The sequence below is a fragment of the Triticum aestivum genome, chromosome 3A, assembly GCF_018294505.1.
Source record: "Triticum aestivum cultivar Chinese Spring chromosome 3A, IWGSC CS RefSeq v2.1, whole genome shotgun sequence".
Lineage (NCBI taxonomy): Eukaryota > Viridiplantae > Streptophyta > Magnoliopsida > Poales > Poaceae > Triticum > Triticum aestivum.
The window spans coordinates 433,034,948-433,054,817 of record NC_057800.1 but is presented as its reverse complement, the minus strand read 5'-3'; the positions used below and the strand labels follow the sequence as shown (position 1 = coordinate 433,054,817).

At 47.2% G+C, this 19,870-nt stretch overlaps 1 protein-coding gene across 4 annotated transcripts; it reads left to right on the top strand.

Annotated features, from left to right (window-relative positions):
• Positions 1–3,323: 3,323 nt before the first annotated feature.
• Positions 3,324–11,595, top strand: LOC123061527 (S-type anion channel SLAH2). Of its 4 annotated transcripts, none has more exons than XM_044484660.1 (4): positions 3,324–3,572; positions 9,246–9,937; positions 10,033–10,800; positions 10,924–11,595. In XM_044484660.1, exons 2-4 carry the CDS (start codon positions 9,260–9,262, stop codon positions 11,335–11,337), a joined length of 1,860 nt encoding a protein of 619 aa, XP_044340595.1. In that variant the 5' UTR covers positions 3,324–3,572; positions 9,246–9,259; the 3' UTR covers positions 11,338–11,595. The 4 variants fall into 4 exon arrangements, with proteins under 4 accessions (XP_044340595.1, XP_044340596.1, XP_044340594.1 ...); XM_044484661.1 differs by lacking the exon at positions 3,324–3,572 and adding an exon at positions 6,328–6,457; XM_044484659.1 differs by lacking the exon at positions 3,324–3,572 and adding an exon at positions 8,280–9,043.
• The last annotated feature ends 8,275 nt before the right edge of the window (positions 11,596–19,870 follow it).

The window sequence follows — 19,870 nt, the reverse complement described above, 5'->3', positions numbered from 1 at the left end:
CAGTGTTCGCTTAATCCGTAGTCTCTGTTTCGAGTTGCAAATATTAGCAACAGAACCAGTATCAAATACCCAGGTGCTACTGCGAGCTCTAGTAAGGTACACATCAATAACATGTATATCACATATACCTTTGTTCACCTTGCCATCCTTCTTATCCGCCAAATACTTGGGGCAGTTCCGCTTCCAGTGACCAGTCTGCTTGTAGTAGAAGCACTCAGTTTTAGGCTTAGGTCCAGACTTGGGTTTCTTCTCCTGAGCAGCAACTTGCTTGCTATTCTTCTAGCATGAATAATAAACATTTATCATGATATAAGGAAATAAATAATAACTTTATTATTGCCTCTAGGGCATATTTCCTTCAGGTAGAGTATCATCAGCATGCCCAAAACGGGCTCTTGGCGGAGTAGGCGTGCGCTGGAGCTCTCCAATGCCAGGAAGAGGCGGAGTCGGGGAGCGTTCAAACCCCGGAGGCCGCGTCGGCGAGATGGAGATCAACGGGCGCATCATGGTCGTCGGCGAGCACAGCTCGATGAGGGCGGGGCTTCGCTCCTGAAGGGCCATCCTCGCAGCTCGGGCCGAGTCCTGCTTGGAAGTAGGGGAGGGCCAGAGGACCGACGTCGGGGAGCGAGGCGGGGAAGTGGGCGGAGTGCGCGCCTCCTGGGAGAGGCGCCTGGTCGCAGCTGGCCGCCTTTGCCTAGAGGGGCTCCGACCGCGCCCATCATCTTCAGGGGCCGGAGTTGCTTGGACAATTGGTAGCAGCTCCATGGCGATGGCCTCCGGGGCACTAGCAGAGCCAAAACCCAGCAGCAGGGCAGCATCAGCGGCCGGATCGGTGAGGGCAGCATGACGGCGCCCGTCCCGGCCAGACCTGCCACGGCGATCCTCTCAGACATCTCTGCTAGACCCGCGCTGCCCATCACGAGGAGCACGAGAGAGGCTACGTCTGAGTCGAGCACCCAAGCTTTGGCCGCTCCTGGCAGCGTCCCGCCCGCTTCGTCCGCGGTGATCATCGCGGTCGTCATCATGGTCCCGACCATCACCATCATCTCTATCCCTGCTGTCATGCTGCACGGGGCGAGAAATTCTCTCGCGCCTGTCCCTCATGTGCTTATCGCCGTTGACAATGTTGTACAGGCAAGGGTTTGGCTTGGAGACGATGTTGCCAGAGGAGGGTCCTCGTGGATGTCGAGATGCACCAGAATGCGGTGCTCCAAGCCTTTGCGGCCATACACCGGCGCACCTCCGTTGCGGGCGGGAAGAGTGATCCAGCTCACCCTCGGCACCTTGCTTGGGCACGGCGTCCATGCACAGAGCCCCAGGACCTTCGTTTGGGTCTTCAACTGGGAAGCAGGCAAGATGTAGTCAATGGAGCACCCGGAGCCGATGGCCTTGGCGACGGCTTGCTCCTCCCAAGCGTAGAGGGGAAGGCCTTCGAGGCAGAGCCGGACATGGTGTCGCATGTCCACATGCTCGGCGTGCGCCTCGAGCCGCCAGGCGCGGAGCTGGAGCTTGGTGTCGTCGAACGCCAGCTCGCGGCGGGAGACGGCAAGCTCGGCGTGGTGCCGGTGGATGAAACGCACGAGAAACTTCTCGGGGTGATGCAGCACCACGACGACGTCCGGCTGGAGAGCTCCAATCTTGTCGGCGATGAAGGCCGCCATCTCGGTGGTGGACGCATGGCGGTCGCGGTCGAACCAGGCGACGACGGCGTTGGATTCCAGCAGGGCGATTTCCAACAGCATGGACGGCGTGTTGTGCACCACAACGAAGACCTCCGGGCGGGTGGAGTGGTCACCCGACCAAGAGCCAGCAGAGGAGCCCATCGCAGCTTGGGGACGGAACGGCTGGGCCGTCGGCAGCGACACACGCGGCGGTGGGGGGAGCCCAGCTTGGGGAGGACGAGGCGAGGTCGCCGGCAGCGGCGAGGGCGACGTCGGGGGAGGCGCCTTGTGCAGCTTGGCAGCACCCGAACGCAGATGAGGCCGAGGAGTGTGGGTGTAGAAGCGCACTTTGTGGCCCGAGCGAAATCACCGTTTGCAGACCACAGGGTCTCGACAGTCAATGGCGCGATGTCGAGGGCAAAGGCAGTTGAAGCAGAGGCCTCTTAACCACTCGGGCGGAGGGGGGCGTGCAGTGAATGCGGCGTGCTTGGCCGGCGGGCGTGGCCGACGGGATGTGACCTCCACCCAGGGCATGGCCATCGCCTTGGCCTCGAGCCCTGCAGCCGCCACGCCGTGCGGGAATGAATGCCCGTCGCACGCCCTAACGCCGAGCCTTGGAAGCAAGTCTTATGTTTAGTTACGGAAAGTGATCCCTGACCGCGTGCCTGTTGAAGAATGAGCCGGCGACTCATAGGCAGTGGCTTGGTTAAGGGAATGGAACCCATCAGAGTTGTAGCAAAAGCGAGTCTTATTAGTGTCATTGCTTATGGATTCGAACCTAGTTGATCTATCCATGACCAGGATGAAGCTTGAAAGAAACTGAGCAGAGGTCCGAGTCAATTGATGTTGAAGAATTAGCGGATGAGTTGTGGTTAGGGATGAAATGTCAGTCTAACCTAGAGCTAGATGGTTCTCGCCGAAATGCGTTGAGGCGCAGCAGCTGTCTGGATATAATTTTGGCGTGGGCTGCACGAGCCGCAGGTAGTAGTATGAAATAAAGCTAAGCCATGAGCAAAACGCATTTGTCCGGCAGGGGAGTTCAGGGGCATCTCTGTTTTGTTTGTAGGTGCATGACAGATCGGATCCTCGTCGCGTGAACGGGTTCCATCAGACGAATAATCTTGCTGGGAGGCATCCGTTGGTCCATCTCATGGTTGATACCCCTGGCGACGAACCCAATGCCCCCACTCGCGACAGTGCAAGTGCAAGTGAACAAACTTTTAGTGCCACGACCCGCAACGTCGGACTTATACGACGCAGAATCGACCATCAAATCTGGATGCAGTGACTTTTCAGCCCTCTGCTGGGAAATTCTGCTGTGGTGTGACCAACCTGCCCGAGTAGAACCCACCCACGGATGGATCCTAGTTGGCAATTGGCACCCACGAAGTCGCCCACTGGGCTGTGTGACGGCGGGACGGGAGGGATGAGTGGTGGCCACTGACGTCGTACTACAACATGTGCCATGTCGCACAGCACAAACCATGGTATCGTGCACGACCTAAAAAATCCTCGGCTGATTAGGCCCCTCCCGGCTGCAGGTTATGTTTTCACAATCATGCGCATTAATTCCCTTCCCTCGTCGTCGCTCCTAGTATAATCTTTATCGCCTCCCTATAAAAGCACGGCTTCTCTTGTTTGGGGGCGAAGAGTGCGAGAACCACTAGTGCCACCAGCTCTCTCCATAGCCGAGCAGAGAAAGCCTGCGGCACATTGTTCCTCGGTCACATCAAAACCTTATCGTCGTCGCTGCTTTCGCATCTCGCGGCTTCATCGGACGCGATAGCATTCCGCACGCGTTGGGCTCGGAAGATCGCCGCCGCCGTCGGCACCGCAGGCGCAGGCGCAGCAGTCAAACAAGTTGCACGGCAGGGAGCTTTGGAGAGTAGCGGCCCGGCACTACTTAGCCAGGTACGTAGTGGTACCACGGTACGACCTGCCCGAGTAATTTCATGGTGATGCCGGCCGCCGCTTTTTTTATGGGGTTACGGGATGTGAACGATGGACGGGGACGTGAACGACCCACGGTGAAAGGATCGGGTGCTTTCCTTGTCGCTTACGCGCTCATCTTGGCCTCTGCTGCCTGCCTGCTGCGATCCGGAGGATTTGTTCCATCTACTTACTACCTGCGCCGCCGTCCTCTCTCTTGTCCGCTTGCTCCATCAACATCGTCGAGGCTAGTAGTAGTTAAGTGCTACCGTACGGCATGCATGTACTCTTCACCCACTAGACTACTGTGTAATTAGCTGTCCGCAACTAGCGCTCACGGTCTGTATCGGCTTGTGCGTAATACTGTACACGGAGTATATAATTAGCTAGGGAATAGTACTAGTTTTACTTACACTGCCCCTCCGTTCCATGATAATGTTGTGTGTAGATTTTCTGAAAGTCAAACCTCATAAAATTTGATCAACTTTACGGACAAAACATTTATGTCTAGAATGTCAAACATATTCATTAGATTCATCAGAAGACGTGATTTCATATTTTATATGTTTGATATTGTAAATATAAATAGTTTTCCCTATAAACTGTTTCATGTTTTATTAACTTACCAAAATGAAAACATAACTTATTTGATAAGTCATTAAATTCTCATCAAATAAGTGCTTATCTCTCTATATATATACTCCTTCCGTTCGGAATTACTTGTCTTGAATATAGATGTATCTAAAACTAAAATACATCTAGATACATCTATTTCTGCGACAAGTAATTCCGAACGGAGGGAGTACTACTTAAAAAGAACGCAAGTTTCCATTTCACCTCTCTTTCGTCCAACCTTCCCTTATATACGTCTCACTCTTTTCTTTTCCTCTTTGATTTTTACCTCCCATCTCTAATTATTCCTCCCATCCATTCTTTCTAAAATGGAATCAATTGTCTCATGTTTTATCAACTTACCCAAATAAAAACATACTTTTTTGGCAAGTCATTAAATTCTTATCAAATAAGTGCTTAACAATAAAATGACAGGTAAATCATGGCGGTCGCGTACAAAAACTTGCTAAGATATTAACGCATCAATATAATGATAGACGTGCAGTCACGGGCTAATCAAATACAATGTTTATACTCCCGTTACAACGCACGGGCAATTGTCTAGTACAAATAAAATTTTAGAGGACCTGCTAGCTGAGTGACGGTAATTTGACTAGAAAATTATGGAAATGGGATAGGGAGAAGAATTTGGAGTTTTGGGATAGGGTATCAGGGGAAAAAAATTTATGAGACCAGGTCTCACGGGTTAGCAGGTGAGACCCATCCTGATGGATGACATGTGGCATTCACAAATCACAAAGCATCTATCCCACCCCCACCTGAAATTAGGTGGGGAGAGATTAGATGCTTTGTGATTCGTGAATGACACATGTCATCCATCAAGGCGGGTCTCATCTGATTTATATGAGACCTGGTCTCATATAATTTTTTTCCGGGTATCAGGTATCTGTTAGAGACGCCCTAATTAAGACTGCCTCTAAGGTATAGATGCCGCCTCCGTACGTTGTGCAAAACTGCCACCAAAGATAGAAGAAGAAAAAAATGCTTAGTCACCTCTAAGCTTAGAGCTTGCCTTCTATGAATAGAATATCGATATCTTAACATATGAGCACATACAAGTGGAAAGTTTTGCAGGCAAAATGGTCAGATTAAGGCGGCCCCGTTTGATAACTCAGTATTTTCTATGTATTTTAACAATACTACAGTTTTTGAGAATACCATGGTTTTAATTACAGCGAGCTGTTTGACAGCCACAAAAAACTGCAATATTAATACTACAGTTTGCCCAAAACCTTGGTATTTTCTCTGTAAATAGAAAAGAACCTCCAACCTCTTTTTTTAAAACTGAGAACACGAAAAGAACGAGCGTGACTCGCTCCCAACCAGCCTCCGCCGATTTGAAGTCATCTCCTCCTAATCTCCTACATTACCAGATCCTCATCTAGTGAATGTGTGTTGGGATTTTATTTCGTTTTGCTATGTACGCTAGAGTTGCCAGGTTGTGATGGACTGGTCAGGTCCTTATTGCACGTGTTGGCATGTACTTCGACGACCTACTCCATTTTATCAGTGTAACATTGAGCTAATGTATAGTGCATTCAGATTGGTTGTTCAGCTAGTGCATGGTTGTACTAGTTTGTGCATGGTCGTTCATCAGCTCGCAAGGTCTAGCTAGCTAGCAATGAGCGTGTTTGCAAGCTTTAACCAAACAGATCCGTAGTTTTCCCAATACTTCAAAATTCTTTGTAATGTTAAAACCGTGGTATCTTGTACCTACAAGTTAAATTATTGCAGTTTTCTAATAATTAAAACCATGGTATTCTCAAAAACTATAGTATTGTTAATATACATAGAAAATACTGAGTTATCAAACGAGGGTATAAATAAAACGACAATTTTCCTGGTAAAGGGGAGGGCCTGGATCTAGGCCCGAGGAGCAGGCAGACACGGCTACCGGGCAACCGCGCGCTTTGAGCGCCTTTGACTCACCACCTTTCTGCTTCCACTCTGTCTTCCAACAATAGGTAGTACGAGCACCTTTTTTTTTTCCTTCCACCAATTCATGTCCCGCTTTCGACTATACAATACACTCACCATCTACCTAGGCCTACCTCTATATATACAGCCAGTGCGCCCCTTGTAGCCACCACACCTCCATCGACCCTCCATTATTTGGTTGCTATCTACTCCTATCGCCACTAGTCTCACCCTTCACAAAACACATCTCCTTTTTTGGCTTTTGCTGGGGTTTTCACAGCACGTCTCATCCCTGAACAAATTCTCAAGACCAACAGGTAAATCCATAAACGATGGTGAACTAGCAATTGCATGCATGCATGGACATGGATGCATCCAGCAATCCATGGTGGTGCCCATGCTACTTTGCTGCCATCTGTTTGCTGGTTCTTTTAGCTGGAGTTCGTGGTTTCTGGAGAAAGTGATGAGGTTTTTTCGCGTACCTTTAGCCGTGTCACTCTGTCGGTTTCGCTTGCTCGGTGTTGCATGGCGCTCATGCTATGCGGCCAAGAAAGAGTACGTGTACGCTAACGCTATGAATCGCTAGCCTAGGCTGCCTCTCATGCAGGCAAGTATAGATGCAGCTAGCAAGGTGTTGCCAGTCAGCTGGGAAGGGATTCCCGGTGACATCTAGGGAGGGTACGCCCGATCCGGTAATGCACGGAAGCACCGGTTTACTATAGTCGACCGACTGTGACTGCCGACTAGCGTGCCTCTCTACTTACCTAAAATCTTAAAAGTGCACGCGCGCTCGTTGAGAGAACGAACGGCCGTTCTGTCATTCGCATGCATACATACATGTATTGTCTACTAGTGCATTTGACTACTAGCATTAAATGCGGTCAGACTTATCACATATGACGAAAAACAGATCCATATCTATTTATTTCAGGTTTTTAAAATTTTTAAAAAGTCTTATCTTTCAAACCATGTGTCGGAATTTAGATATATCTTCACTGTTGGATTTCTCGTGATGAGATCTTTAAAACTAGATCCCACATGGGTATGTTTCAACGAAATTTGTTCGATGCCAACTTTCGTGCTATATGGTGCAACTAGTCTACTGTTCCGACCAACTACCTAGTAGTCGTTGTGCAACCTTCCTCCCTACTCGTGGATGCATAGTTTTTCACTGTTGGCACACCCTACTCCCACCTCCCCTGCAAGGGATATGTGCAACTTAGTCTATTGTTCAAGCCAACTGCTTATTAGTCAATGTGCAACTCCCTACGCTCTCTATTTGTGGACATGTATTTTTAATTGGCGGGACCAACAAACAGAGTTGCACATAGTCTGCTAGGTAGTTGGCCACAGACAATATACAAAGTTGCACATCGGTTGAATGATAAAAAGTTGCATATAAACAGAGTGCTAAAGTTGCAAAACTCACTAGGGGGTGGTTTGGGCCGTGTGCTAGCAGAAAAACTACACATCCATGGGGTACAAGAGAAAGTTGCAAATCACAGTTAGACAGTTGGCTGTGGTAGTATACGAAGTTGCACATCCATTGTTAGGTTGTTGGCCGATGCAGCAAATAGTGAAGCACATCCACGAACAGGAAAAAGTTGCAGATCAACTACTATGCAGTTGGCCTGGGTAACAGACGAAGTTGCACATCTCATTGGAAGGAGTTAGTTTTGCACCATCATTGAAATCCGCATGTTTACAATATAGGAGAAAAGTTGCACATCCCTGTCAGGTAGTTGCACACCGACGACTAGGCAGTTGCACAAAACAGAAAGAAAATTGCACAATTTTTTTTCGTCAAAACATAATCATGAGGGATCTAGTTTCGAAGAGCACGCCACGAGGGTTCCAAAAATGAAAACGGATCTTAATTTCGACGCGCGGTTTAAAAGTTATGATTTTTAAAAAAACTGAAAACACAAATTAAATACGTTCATATCTGTTCATATGGATAATTTATAATTATTTATCATTTTCACATATGTCCACACCTATTTACTTTTTCTAATATGAGTCAGAAAGACAAAAACTTACCTTTTTCAGCCGGCCACCACGGAGTGCTAGTGGGCAGCCAGCCACCCGCTAGACGCGTCCCTCTACTTAACTGTCTGCTAGCTCTAGATCGCAAACATGAATTATTCTCGTCGCAAGTCAAAAACCTTATCGTATCCATGTGATACATGTTGCATCGTGTCCGACTGGACGGTCCGACCGTAGCTGGCCATGAGTAAACGTTCAGTTTCCACACGGGTCTCATGGCCAGGCCAGACCACTTCTCCGGATTCTAAGGGCCACCTTTTTGAAGCAGCACTCCTGGCTTGGACTCTGGTGCGTATCATATTCATACGTAGTACACATGCGTACCTTCCTCTCGCTGTCGCCGGCAAGCAAAAAGGTACGCATTCCACTGTCTTGATGCATGCCGTCGTGCTGTAGTACTACCATAGAACAAGATCGCAAAGATCTTCTCGATCGGGCCGCATGGATTGCGGAGGAGGAGGCAGTGTCAAAGTTTGACAAGGAGAAACAGGCAAGTTTCTCCTCGGCTGACGGCGACGGGCGTTGGCGGTACACCGTACCGAACCTTCGCGATGTATGGCAACCGCGGCCAGCGCCGAGCCGTCGCGGTCGCCGGCCGGCGGCGTGCTCTGCCGCTCCACTGGCAGGCACCACCAGCTCCAGCTCCCGCGCGCGTGCAGAAAGGGAGTCGCTAGCTTTGGAGCTTTCCCACCCGGGCCAAGCTAAGCTAGCTCTATAAATCCAGCACCTCTCGCACCGAGCCGAGCTGCAACACTTCGAGGGCGCACGGAAATATCAAACGATCCGCTTATCCTGTTGATTAGGGAGACCAGAACCGTTCACGACTCGCACCAACACATAGTACTAGCCCAGTCCAGGTAAGAACATACTAGCACTAGGATTTAGGATCGATATGGCAAGCGTGGCCATACGGGAATGCCCAGCCGTGCTCCGGCCGAATTGGTGTATCTGGTATTGCGATACTTGATTATGTCTTTCTGCTTCACTATTACTCCTATGTTCCAGCAGCGCTGCATGTTTTGCTAACTGGAGTGCTACTGTGTGTGTATGATTCTGCAGGTTTCTCGATCGGTATGGAGTTGGGCAACAAAGACGTCCAAATCCAAATGGCCAGCCAGCTGAGCGAGCAGTCGTCCAGAGAAGACCTCCCGTCGCTGCTCATCCAGGTTCCGTCGCGGACTATCGCCGGCTTCGACTGCGTCGGCCGGGACGCCGTCACCCCCGCCGCCCTGAACGAGCAGAACAGCAAGGACACTGTCATTAGCATCCAGGCGCCGGCGACCCCACCACTAGTTGCCCCTGTGCGCGCGTACGACGACACGCAGATACCCTACTCCCTTTCCCTCAGCATGCCGGCGTCGCCGTCGGGGCTCCACTTCTCGCAGTTCAGGGCGGCGTCCGTGCGCCGCAACGAGGCGCACGCGGCGGCGGCGCCCTCCGACACCAAGCAGGTGGAGGTGCAGTCACCGCGGCTGCTGCAGCAGACGCGGTTCCACTCGCAGCCGATCCTCCATGCGTCCCAGATCAACGACGGGGCGCGCAGGGCCGAAGGCACGCGCGACAAGAGGTTCGATCCGTTCAAGACCTTCTCCGGCCGGCTTGAGCGGCAGCTCTCCAACCTGCGCGGCCGGCCGCTGGACCCCATGGACCTCGGCTCCCACCATTCCAAGATCTCCGAGGAGACCGACCAGGTTCCGGGCACCGACCGCTACTTCGACGCCCTGGAAGGCCCCGAGCTCGACACCCTCAGGGTAAGTAGTTAGCAACGGTCTGACATGACCATGAACTGTCAGTGACTAGTCGACCTTCACCTAAGGCTAACGGTTGGGTCTTTCTTTTTCTTCAGGCCACGGAGGTGGCGGTGCTGCCGAACGACGAGCAGTGGCCGTTCCTGCTGCGGTTCCCGATCAGCGCCTTCGGGATGGTCCTGGGCGTGAGCAGCCAGGCGATCCTGTGGAAGACGCTGGCGACGGCGCCGCCGACGGTGTTCCTGCACGTGAGCCTCGCGGTGGCCCACGCGCTGTGGTACATCTCGCTGGCGCTGATGGGCCTGGTGTCCTGCATCTACCTGCTCAAGATCGTCTTCTACTTCGAGGCGGTCCGGCGCGAGTTCCACCACCCTATACGCGCCAACTTCTTCTTCGCGCCATGGATCGCCTGCCTCTTCCTGGTGCAGGGCGCCCCGCGGGAGCTGGCCCAGGTGCACCACGGCGTCTGGTACATGCTCATGGCGCCCATCTTCTGCCTGGAGCTCAAGATCTACGGCCAGTGGATGTCCGGGGGCCAGCGCCGGCTCTCCAAGGTGGCCAACCCGTCCAACCACCTCTCCATCGTCGGCAACTTTGTCGGCGCGCTGCTGGGGGCCAAAATGGGCATCCGCGAGGGCCCCATCTTCTTCTTCGCCGTCGGGCTCGCGCACTACATTGTCCTGTTCGTCACGCTCTACCAGCGGCTCCCCACCAACGTCACGCTCCCCAAGGAGCTCCACCCGGTCTTCTTCCTCTTCGTCGCCGCCCCCAGCGTCGCCTCCATGGCCTGGGCCAAGATCAACGGCGAGTTCGACAACGGCGCCCGGATTGCCTATTTCATTGCGCTCTTCCTCTACATGTCACTGGTACGTAACCAACAGACTCCACTTGTTCCCACATGTGCCCACGTAATAAACCTCATGGCGTCGTTCCTCTGTATTTAGTATATGGTATCTGTAGCGATTCTGATTTGTGTCTGTGATGAGCAGGCGGTGCGGATCAACTTCTTCAGAGGGTTCCGGTTCTCGCTGGCGTGGTGGGCGTACACGTTCCCGATGACCGGCGCGTCGATCGCGACCATAACGTACGCGACGGAGGTGACCAACGTGCTTACGCGGACGCTGTCCATCGGCCTCTCGGGCATTGCCACCGTCACGGTCGCCGGCCTGCTGGTGACCACCATGTTCCACGCCTTCGTGCTCAGGGACCTCTTCCCCAACGACGTCTCCATCGCCATCACCCGGAGGAAGCCCAAGTTCAGCAAGATCCTCGCGCACTTCCGCTCCTCCAGCTCCGACATGAAGGAGCTCGTGCTCTCCGTCTCCAAGTCGCCCAACGCCGACTCCGATTCCTCGGTCACGGAGACCGATCCGTCCGTCTCCAAAGGCAAAGCCGAGCCGTAGAGCGACACCCCGCTCGTGCTCTCGCGCATACCTAGCTGTACATAATTCTTTTCAGTCTCTTTGACAAGACGAGCTTAAGAGCAGAATGGAAGCATGCAGCTGGTCGGCGTGAGTGCACATACTGCCGTGGAAAGCATGGATATATCCTTGGAGCAATTTTTGTGGTGATGAGGGTATAATGTGAGGCACGGAGATCGATCCATCTGTGTATACGTCTACGGATATGTAACAGAAATAAACCAACAAACATTGTGTGGACCTTGCAGAATTGGTTGAAAGACTCAGAGGGTGTTTATTTTCGGGGACTTATTGACTTAGGGACTTAAAAAAGTCTCTATAAGTCTCTCTTTTTTTTTGCGGGGAAAAGTCTCCGTAAGTCTTATCTAAACCAAACAGAAGGGACTTATAGAGACTTAAAGTGGGCATTTGAGACTTATGAAATAAGACTCTCAAGGAAGGACTTATAAGAACGTATAGTTGTAATATGGTCTTTTAATTATATTAAGTCTTAGAAACCAAATAGATAGGGACTTTTTAGATACTTAGATTTATAAGTTGGGATTAAAAAAAGTCCTAAGACTTATAAACCAAACAGGCCTCAGTATACAATATTATCTTTTTTTTTTTGCTGGAGCAGGACTAATCTATAGGTCGCTGGGTAGCGAAACAAAGTATCCAACCGCGCATATTGTTCATGTAATATAAGCCTGAGCCTTGGATCAGTAACAACACCCTGCTTCTCGGTTTCTGGTTCAGAAATTAGAGAAGGTGAAGCAGTCGTCAGCGGGACAGGATGCCATTTTTGACATCAGTATGTATTCTCTGGGGAATCGTTGCCGATATCAATGGTCTTTTTTTTTCTGATCTGTAAATGACAATGCTATGAAGAGCACGCATTCTTTCTTTCTTGTTGAATGAAAGCACAAGCTTTGTCTTATCCATTAATTAAGGAGAATAGAGCTTGTCACAGAACGCTCATATTGCTGCACACATTCTTCTTTTACCTCAAGACCACATGCTCTAAAAGAAGCGTTTTGTGATCTTGGGCCTGGAAAAACTAGGTGGCTTACTTGAGATGCGGTGATTCGGCTCCCGGGCTCAGATGAGTCTAGGCATGAATAGTAAAATCACTAAAACTAGTACATTTTAAAAAAAATAAGCGAGATGCTCAATTGCATGATCTCCATACAAGAATTTGATGAAGTTTGGATATTCGAGGAGCTCGTGGAAAAGAAGACAAAATTCGGGTGTCTGGGAAACTTTTGAAAATCAAACTGTTCACGCGTGATTTTTTTTGCCACGAGCTCCTCGGATGTTCAAACTTTACAAAATTTTGCATGAAGTTCATGCACACAGGCATCTCACACAAAAAAACATGGATTTTTTTTCTTTCTATTTTTTTGATTTTACTGTTTATTGGGTGCATCTTAATGGAAGATACTTTATATAATGCACTGCATGCACCAGTCGGTTCAATCAAAGTCCTAACTGACATAGAAATATATGTTTGCTTGTGATACCATATGAAATACTATGTACGAATCGTTAAAAAATATATAGACTATGTACTAGTTTTTTTCTTCCGAAAAGTCTAAGAACATGTATTAAGTATTACATCTCCTTACAAATACATTCCTATGGAAAAAATACATTGAAATCCTTAGAATGTTGAAGCCTTCTTCCTTCTCCATCCATCGGCTACGCGCTGTGAACAAAGCTCGTTGCCGCCTTTGAGTCTATGTCTTGACAAAGCAAACTTGTTTAAACACAAGAGCTTGTAAAAATAGTGCTCGGGACTTAATTTGTTGATGTAGACCACAAGTTGATGACGACCATGCAAAAGAAAATGCTGGAAAAGGGCCCGCAAATACACAAAAGACCATGAGCGCCGTCCAAATCTAGATAGATCTATCAAAGATCAAAATCAACCAAATCTAATATGATCAATCGAAGCCAAATCTCCACACGCACACCGTCGACACTAAGCACACTGATGAAGTGGGGATAGGACGAAAAGGACATTATCCTACATAGGGACAACACTGCCCAAAGCAAAAAATCTATCCTCCCGTGCCTGCATCGGCCACTCGTTGATGCATCATGATCCGAGCGCTAATGACGTTTTTTTTTTTTGCATTGTTTATTGAATACTACACTGGAAAATGTCAATACAGTACAATACAAAGCGTGTGATATGTCAGATTGTCCTGTAGCAGTTGTCCTTGCATGCGACTTGTGTCAGCCTTTTACATAAAGGTAAGAGAGTGGATAGATAGTACTCCCTCCTTCCGAAATATAAGTTTTTTTAGACATTTTAAATGAATTACAACATACGGATGTATGTAGATATATTTTAGAGTGTAGATTCACTCATTTTGCTCCTTATGTAGTCATCTATTGGAATATCTAGAAAGACTTATATTTTGAAACCGAGAGAGTATGTTGCATGCATGGCTGTTTGTTCTATCTCTCTCCCACTAAAAACTTGCATTTTATTTTTCATGCGAAATGCTAAATGGCTCATAACTTTTGAATCAAGTATTTGTTTTTGAATTTTTTTTATATATTTGAACTCCTGGCGCCAAAATCTTTAAAAGAAGCCCAATCTTTGATACATTTCAAACACGTTTAAATTTGAACGTTTTATATTTCATATGTGAAACAAACTTATTTCACTAGAAAAATGCATAAAAAATTATTTTAAAAGAGTGAAATATGTCTGGAAACATTAATTGAAATGGACGCGGTACTGAAACTCGTCTGGAAACTAAAATGGATGCGGTCTGGAAATTGCAATTTCAATTTCATATTTCACTCTCCCACTATTATATATTGTTGCATTTCAATTTCATATTTCATTCTCACATTTATTAAAATGGATGCGGTACCGAAACTGATATGCAAATAAAATGGACGTGGTGTGGAAATTTCATATTTCATATTTCAGTGTCACATTATATATACTAGTTGCATTCCAATTTCATATTTCAGTATCACATTAATTGTTATGGATGTGGTACTGAATCTGGTCTGGAAATTGAAAGGGATGATGTCTGGAAATTTCATAACTCGGTCTCACATTATGTATACCAGTTGCATTTCAATATATAACTATAGCCAATACATAACTGCATGGTCATGAATCTCCAACAAATCAAGGGCTCCTACATGCACGGGACCTCCCGTGCACGGGAGAATCCCTTTTCTCCAACACCGCCACTTTATCATCCCAATCAGAGCATGCATTTGGTTGAAGGGGTCGTCCAGGATGGGTTGGGACCGTACCAAAAAAGAAGTTGTTTGGTTAAAAAGCACATGAATGGTTCCATCCACTGAATCATTCCATCCCAGAAAATCGATCGAATCGTGCGATTCGATCCCTTTTTGACTACTCACATAATTGTTTTATATGTGATAATCTCTTTATGTCTTTGATTATTTTATGCGAGGACCACATCCAAACCACCTTTATCTATTCAACCAAAAAGAAAATGGGTTCATCCCACTCATCTTAACCAAGCATCAAAATTAAACGAGTGAAGTGCATTATAGGTCCTTGGACTATTTCAGGGGTGTTATGTAGGTCCTCAAACTATGAAAATAGAATCCAAGTCCCCGAAGTGCAGTAAGTGTATCATTCAGGTCTAAAATCAGGCTGACCCCTCCTGACCGGCCAGCTGGCGTCGTTGACACGTGACATGTCGGACCAGGGCCCCGCAAGGTAACATCGGTGTCAGAACTATGCAAATATATTCAAATTCATGAACTTTTAAAAAATGTTTTTGCCGTTTGTGAATATGAAAAAATTCTTTGAATTTACACACTTTCACGACTTCCAAAAAATGTTCACGAATATGGAAAAAATGTTCACGTCGTTCGCGAATATGGAAAAAATGGTCACAAACATTCATATATTATCATGACTTCAAAATAATGTTTGCGAATATGGAAAACGTGTTCACGACTTTAAGAAAATGTTCATGTTGTTCGCGAATATGGAAAGAATGTTCACGAACATTCTTATACTTACATGATTATAAAAAATGTTTGCAAATATGGAAAAAAATTCACGCCATTTAATAAATGTTCGCGTCGTTCGCGAATATGGAAACAAAATTCGCGAACATCATATACTCTCACGACTTTGAAATAATTTCCATGAATATGCAAAAAAATGTTCACAACTTTAAAAAATATGTTCGCCCTGTTCGCAAATATGGAAAATGTTCGCGAACAATCATATACTTTCACGAATTTATAAAAATGTTTATGAATTTTTTTAAAGTCGTGAACATTTTATGAAACCATGAACATTTAGGTTAATGAAAATTTGGTAAATTCGTAAGTATATTTTCAAATAATGAACATTTTTCAAATTTGTGAACATTTTTTAATTTACAAACTTTTTAAAAGCACTAACATTTTTTTAAATTCGTGAACATTTATTAATTGTGTGCAAACTTTTTTGAAATTCATTATTTTTTTGTGTTCGTGAAAAAAATGGCCGACAAAAAAATACTGAAAAGCCACCGATTTTTCTTGAGCGGTACAATAGTGCGCTATAGGAGTTTTTGAGTTCATGATTTTTTTAAAAGTTTGTGAACTTGACAATAGTTGATGACTTTAAATTTATTTGCATATTTCCATCACCGGCCGTTACCTTGCAGGCCCCCTGTCCGACGTGTCACGGTTTAACGGCTCCAGCTAGCCAGTCAGGCAGATTTTGAAACTAAAAGACATACTTACTGCACTTTGAGGACCTAGATGCTGATTTTTATAGTTTTAGGACCTACAAGACACCTCTGAAATAGTTCAATATCCTACAACGCACTTCGCTCAAATTAAACCATCTCATTCATAAAATCTGGAGGGTTCCACTCATATCTACGCCTTCAACCAAACACATAAGCAAAGCTAAAACAATCCATCCCCGATGCTGCACGTGAAATACGGGCCAGAGGACCTCCGTGCAGCCGCCACCGCACTCTGGCAGCGGCAAACCAAAGTGGTCGCTTCAACTTATCGATCGTCACTATGTACTGTACTAGTTAGTTCAACCAAAAGTCCAATTAATTGAATAAGAAGACACTATATTTTAACATTATGTTAATTCAACAATCTCCTAATTCATGCTTAATCAGTTATCAACTCATATGTTCAGAGTGAAGGAGTTTAGGACATAGTAAACAATCTCTTTCCTCCTTCACAAGAAAAACTCTTCTCCCCCCGTCGGCGTTGGCGCCGGTCTGTCCCATCTCCAATGGCCTCTAAGCCATGGAGGTGCAGAGGATCTCGAGCCCTCGCTGGCGGGAGGCACTCCGTTCTGTTTCTTGTTAGATTCAGCGTCTTGATTCGGGCTGTGTGGCGATGGCGATGTCCCTTAGTAGGAATAATATCTCCCACGCTCTATCCTCGTCGCAGTGGTGCGTCTAGCATTGTCGAAGGGCACGTGGAGTCCCATTGGTGGATCTGTTTGGATCCGGTCTTCGTTCGGGTGTTTACATGTTTGATTCTTCTGATTTACGACTTTCTTCATCGCCGACAGTTACTACTTGATGCCTGGTCCTATGGGGTGTTAGCACGACGATTTTCCGACTGTCTACTACTACAAGGTTTGCCTGACTCCGGTGGGGAAGGGGCAATGACGATAGCGTGCCTTCGGTTCGCTCCAGTGCTTGTGGTCGTCGCTAGGTGGTCCACGGACATGGTTGTAATTTTTATTACCTCTACTAGGAAACATGCATGTGTGTTGCTATGGGATAATTTAATTCATTTATATCAACCATGGAGAATTTAGTCAAAGTCCAATCTTCATTTTGGTTCAGTTAGCCCATTTAGAATTTCCGTTGTCCAAACCATGGGGCAAAGATGTGAAGAACGATACTCATTTCTTCTGGCGGTGCCTCCTTCAACTCCTCAGTACCCTAGGGTCGAAGATGAGTTATGCATGTGAGATACAAATGATGGAAGGGGTTGTAGTTGGAGAGGAAGGGGCACATGGAGGACTTCGGTTGGATGCCTATTTTTTGACTTTGAAGCATATTCTTCGAAAGTTTAATTACTAATTCAAAGGATTTTCATATATTATTTAAAGTAAGAGCATTGCCGTATACATGTTGTTTTTTGTCTGACTTAAGTACGACGGTGTAGATTGGATCGTCGATGCCTATTGACAAATCATATCATACTGGGACATTAACCATCACTCACAATAAAAATGTTGTACACCTAGGACTTGTATTGAATTACTTACATCAGACAATAAAAATGTTGTATACTTTGTTGGGTGTCCATGCATATATGCTCATGTTGTGTGCTCTTCTGTTGCGATATAAGTAGGCCATGCCGTGTCCCGTTTAGTATAGCCCACATCATATATGTTGGGGAACGTAGTAATTTCAAAAAAAATCGTACGCACACGCAAGCTCATGGTGATGCATAGCAACGAGAGGGAGAGTGTCGTCCACGTACCTTCGTAGACCGTTAAGTGGAAGCTTTATAACAACGCGGTTGATGTAGTCTTACGTCTTCACGATCGACCGATCCTCAACACCGAACGTACGGCACCTCCGCGTTCAGCACACATTCAGCTCGGTGACGTCCCGCAAACTCACGATCCAGTAGAGCTCGAGGAAGAGTATCGTCAGCACGACGGCGTGGTGACGATGTTGATGAAGCTACCGTCGTAGGGCTTCGCCTAAGCACTGCTACGATATAACCGAGGTGGATTATGGTGGGGGGGGTAACGCACACGGCTAAGAGATCAACAGATCAATTGTTGTATCTATGGGGTGCCCCCTGCCCCCGTATATAAAGGAGCTAGGGGGAGGCGGCCGGCCAAGGAGGAGGGCGCGCCAAGGGGGGAGTCCTACTTCCACCGGGAGTAGGACTCCCTCTTTTCCTAGTTGGAGTAGGAGAGGAGAAGGAAGGGAGAGAGGAAGAGAAGGAAATGAGGGCGCCGCCCCCCCTCCTTGTCCAATTCGTACTAGAGAGGGAGGGGGCGCGGTTGCCCTTGGCCGCCCCTCCTCTTCTCCCGCTAAGGCCCATTAGGTCCAATGAGTGTTGAGGCTCGCGGTGGCTACCGTTATGTTCTCACCCTCACTGATGACTTAAGTAGATATGGGTATGTCTACTTGATGAAACACAAGTCTGAAACCTTTGAAAAGTTTAAGGAATTTCAGAGTGAGGTTGAGAATCAACGTGACATGAAAATCAAGTTCCTACGATCAGATCATGGAGGAGAATACTTGAGTCACGAGTTTGGCACACACTTAAGAAAATGTGGAATAGTTTCACAACTCACGCCGCCTGGAACACCTCAGTGTAATGGTGTATCCGAACGTCGTAATCGCACTCTATTAGATATGGTGCGATCTATGATGTCTCTTGCCGATTTACCGTTATCTTTTTGGGGCTATGCTTTAGAGACTGCCGCATTCACTTTAAATAGGGCTCCGTCGAAATCCGTTGAGACGACACCGTTTGAATTATGGTTTGGGAAGAAACCAAAGCAGTCGTTTCTAAAGGTTTGGGGATGCGATGCTTATGTCAGGAAACTTCAACCTGAAAAGCTCGAACCCAAGTCGGAAAAATGCGTCTTCATAGGATACCCTAAAGAAACTACTGGGTATACCTTCTACCTCAGATCCGAAGGCAAGATCTTTGTTGCCAAGAATGGGTCCTTTCTGGAGAAAGAGTTTCTCTCGAAAGAAGTAAGTGGGGGGAAAGTAGACCTTGATGAAGTATTACCTCTTGAACCGGAAAATGGCGCAACTCAAGAAAATGTTCCTGAGGTGCCTGCACCAACTAGAGAGGAAGTTAATGATGATGATCAAGATACTTCTGATCAAGCTCCTACTGAAATTCGAAGGTCCACAAGGACACGTTCTGCACCAGAGTGGTACGGCAACCCTGTCTTGGAAATTATGTTGTTAGACAACGGTGAACCTTCGAACTATGAAGAAGCAATGGCGGGCCCGGATTCCGACAAATGGCTAGAAGCCATGAAATCCGAGATAGGATCCATGTATGAAAACGAAGTATGGACTTTGACTGACTTGCCCGTTGAGCGGCGAGCCATAGAAAATAAATGGATCTTTAAGAAGAAGACAGACGCGGATGGTAATGTGACCATCTATAAAGCTCGGCTTGTCGCTAAGGGTTATCGACAAGTTCAAGGGGTTGACTACGATGAGACTTTCTCACCGGTAGCGAAGCTGAAGTCTGTCCGAATCATGTTAGCGATTGCCGCATTCTATGATTATGAAATATGGCAAATGGACGTCAAAACGGCATTCCTTAATGGTTTCCTTAAGGAAGAATTGTATATGATGCAGCCGGAAGGTTTTGTCGATCCTAAGAATGCTGACAAGGTGTGTAAGCTCCAACGCTCGATTTATGGGCTGGTGCAAGCATCTCGGAGTTTGAACATTCGCTTTGATGAGATGATCAAAGCGTTTGGGTTTACACAGACTTATGGAGAAGCCTGTGTTTACAAGAAAGTGAGTGGGAGCTCTGTAGCATTTCTCATATT

Bases quoted from the DNA above. Each gene is read 5' to 3' on its own strand.
- LOC123061527 (XM_044484660.1), top strand. From the start codon at position 9,260: ATGGAGTTGGGCAACAAAGACGTCCAAATCCAAATGGCCAGCCAGCTG. The intron at 9,938-10,032 runs GTAAGTAGTTAG...CTTTTTCTTCAG, and splicing joins CCGAGCTCGACACCCTCAGG to GCCACGGAGGTGGCGGTGCT. The intron at 10,801-10,923 runs GTACGTAACCAA...TGTGATGAGCAG, and splicing joins TCTTCCTCTACATGTCACTG to GCGGTGCGGATCAACTTCTT.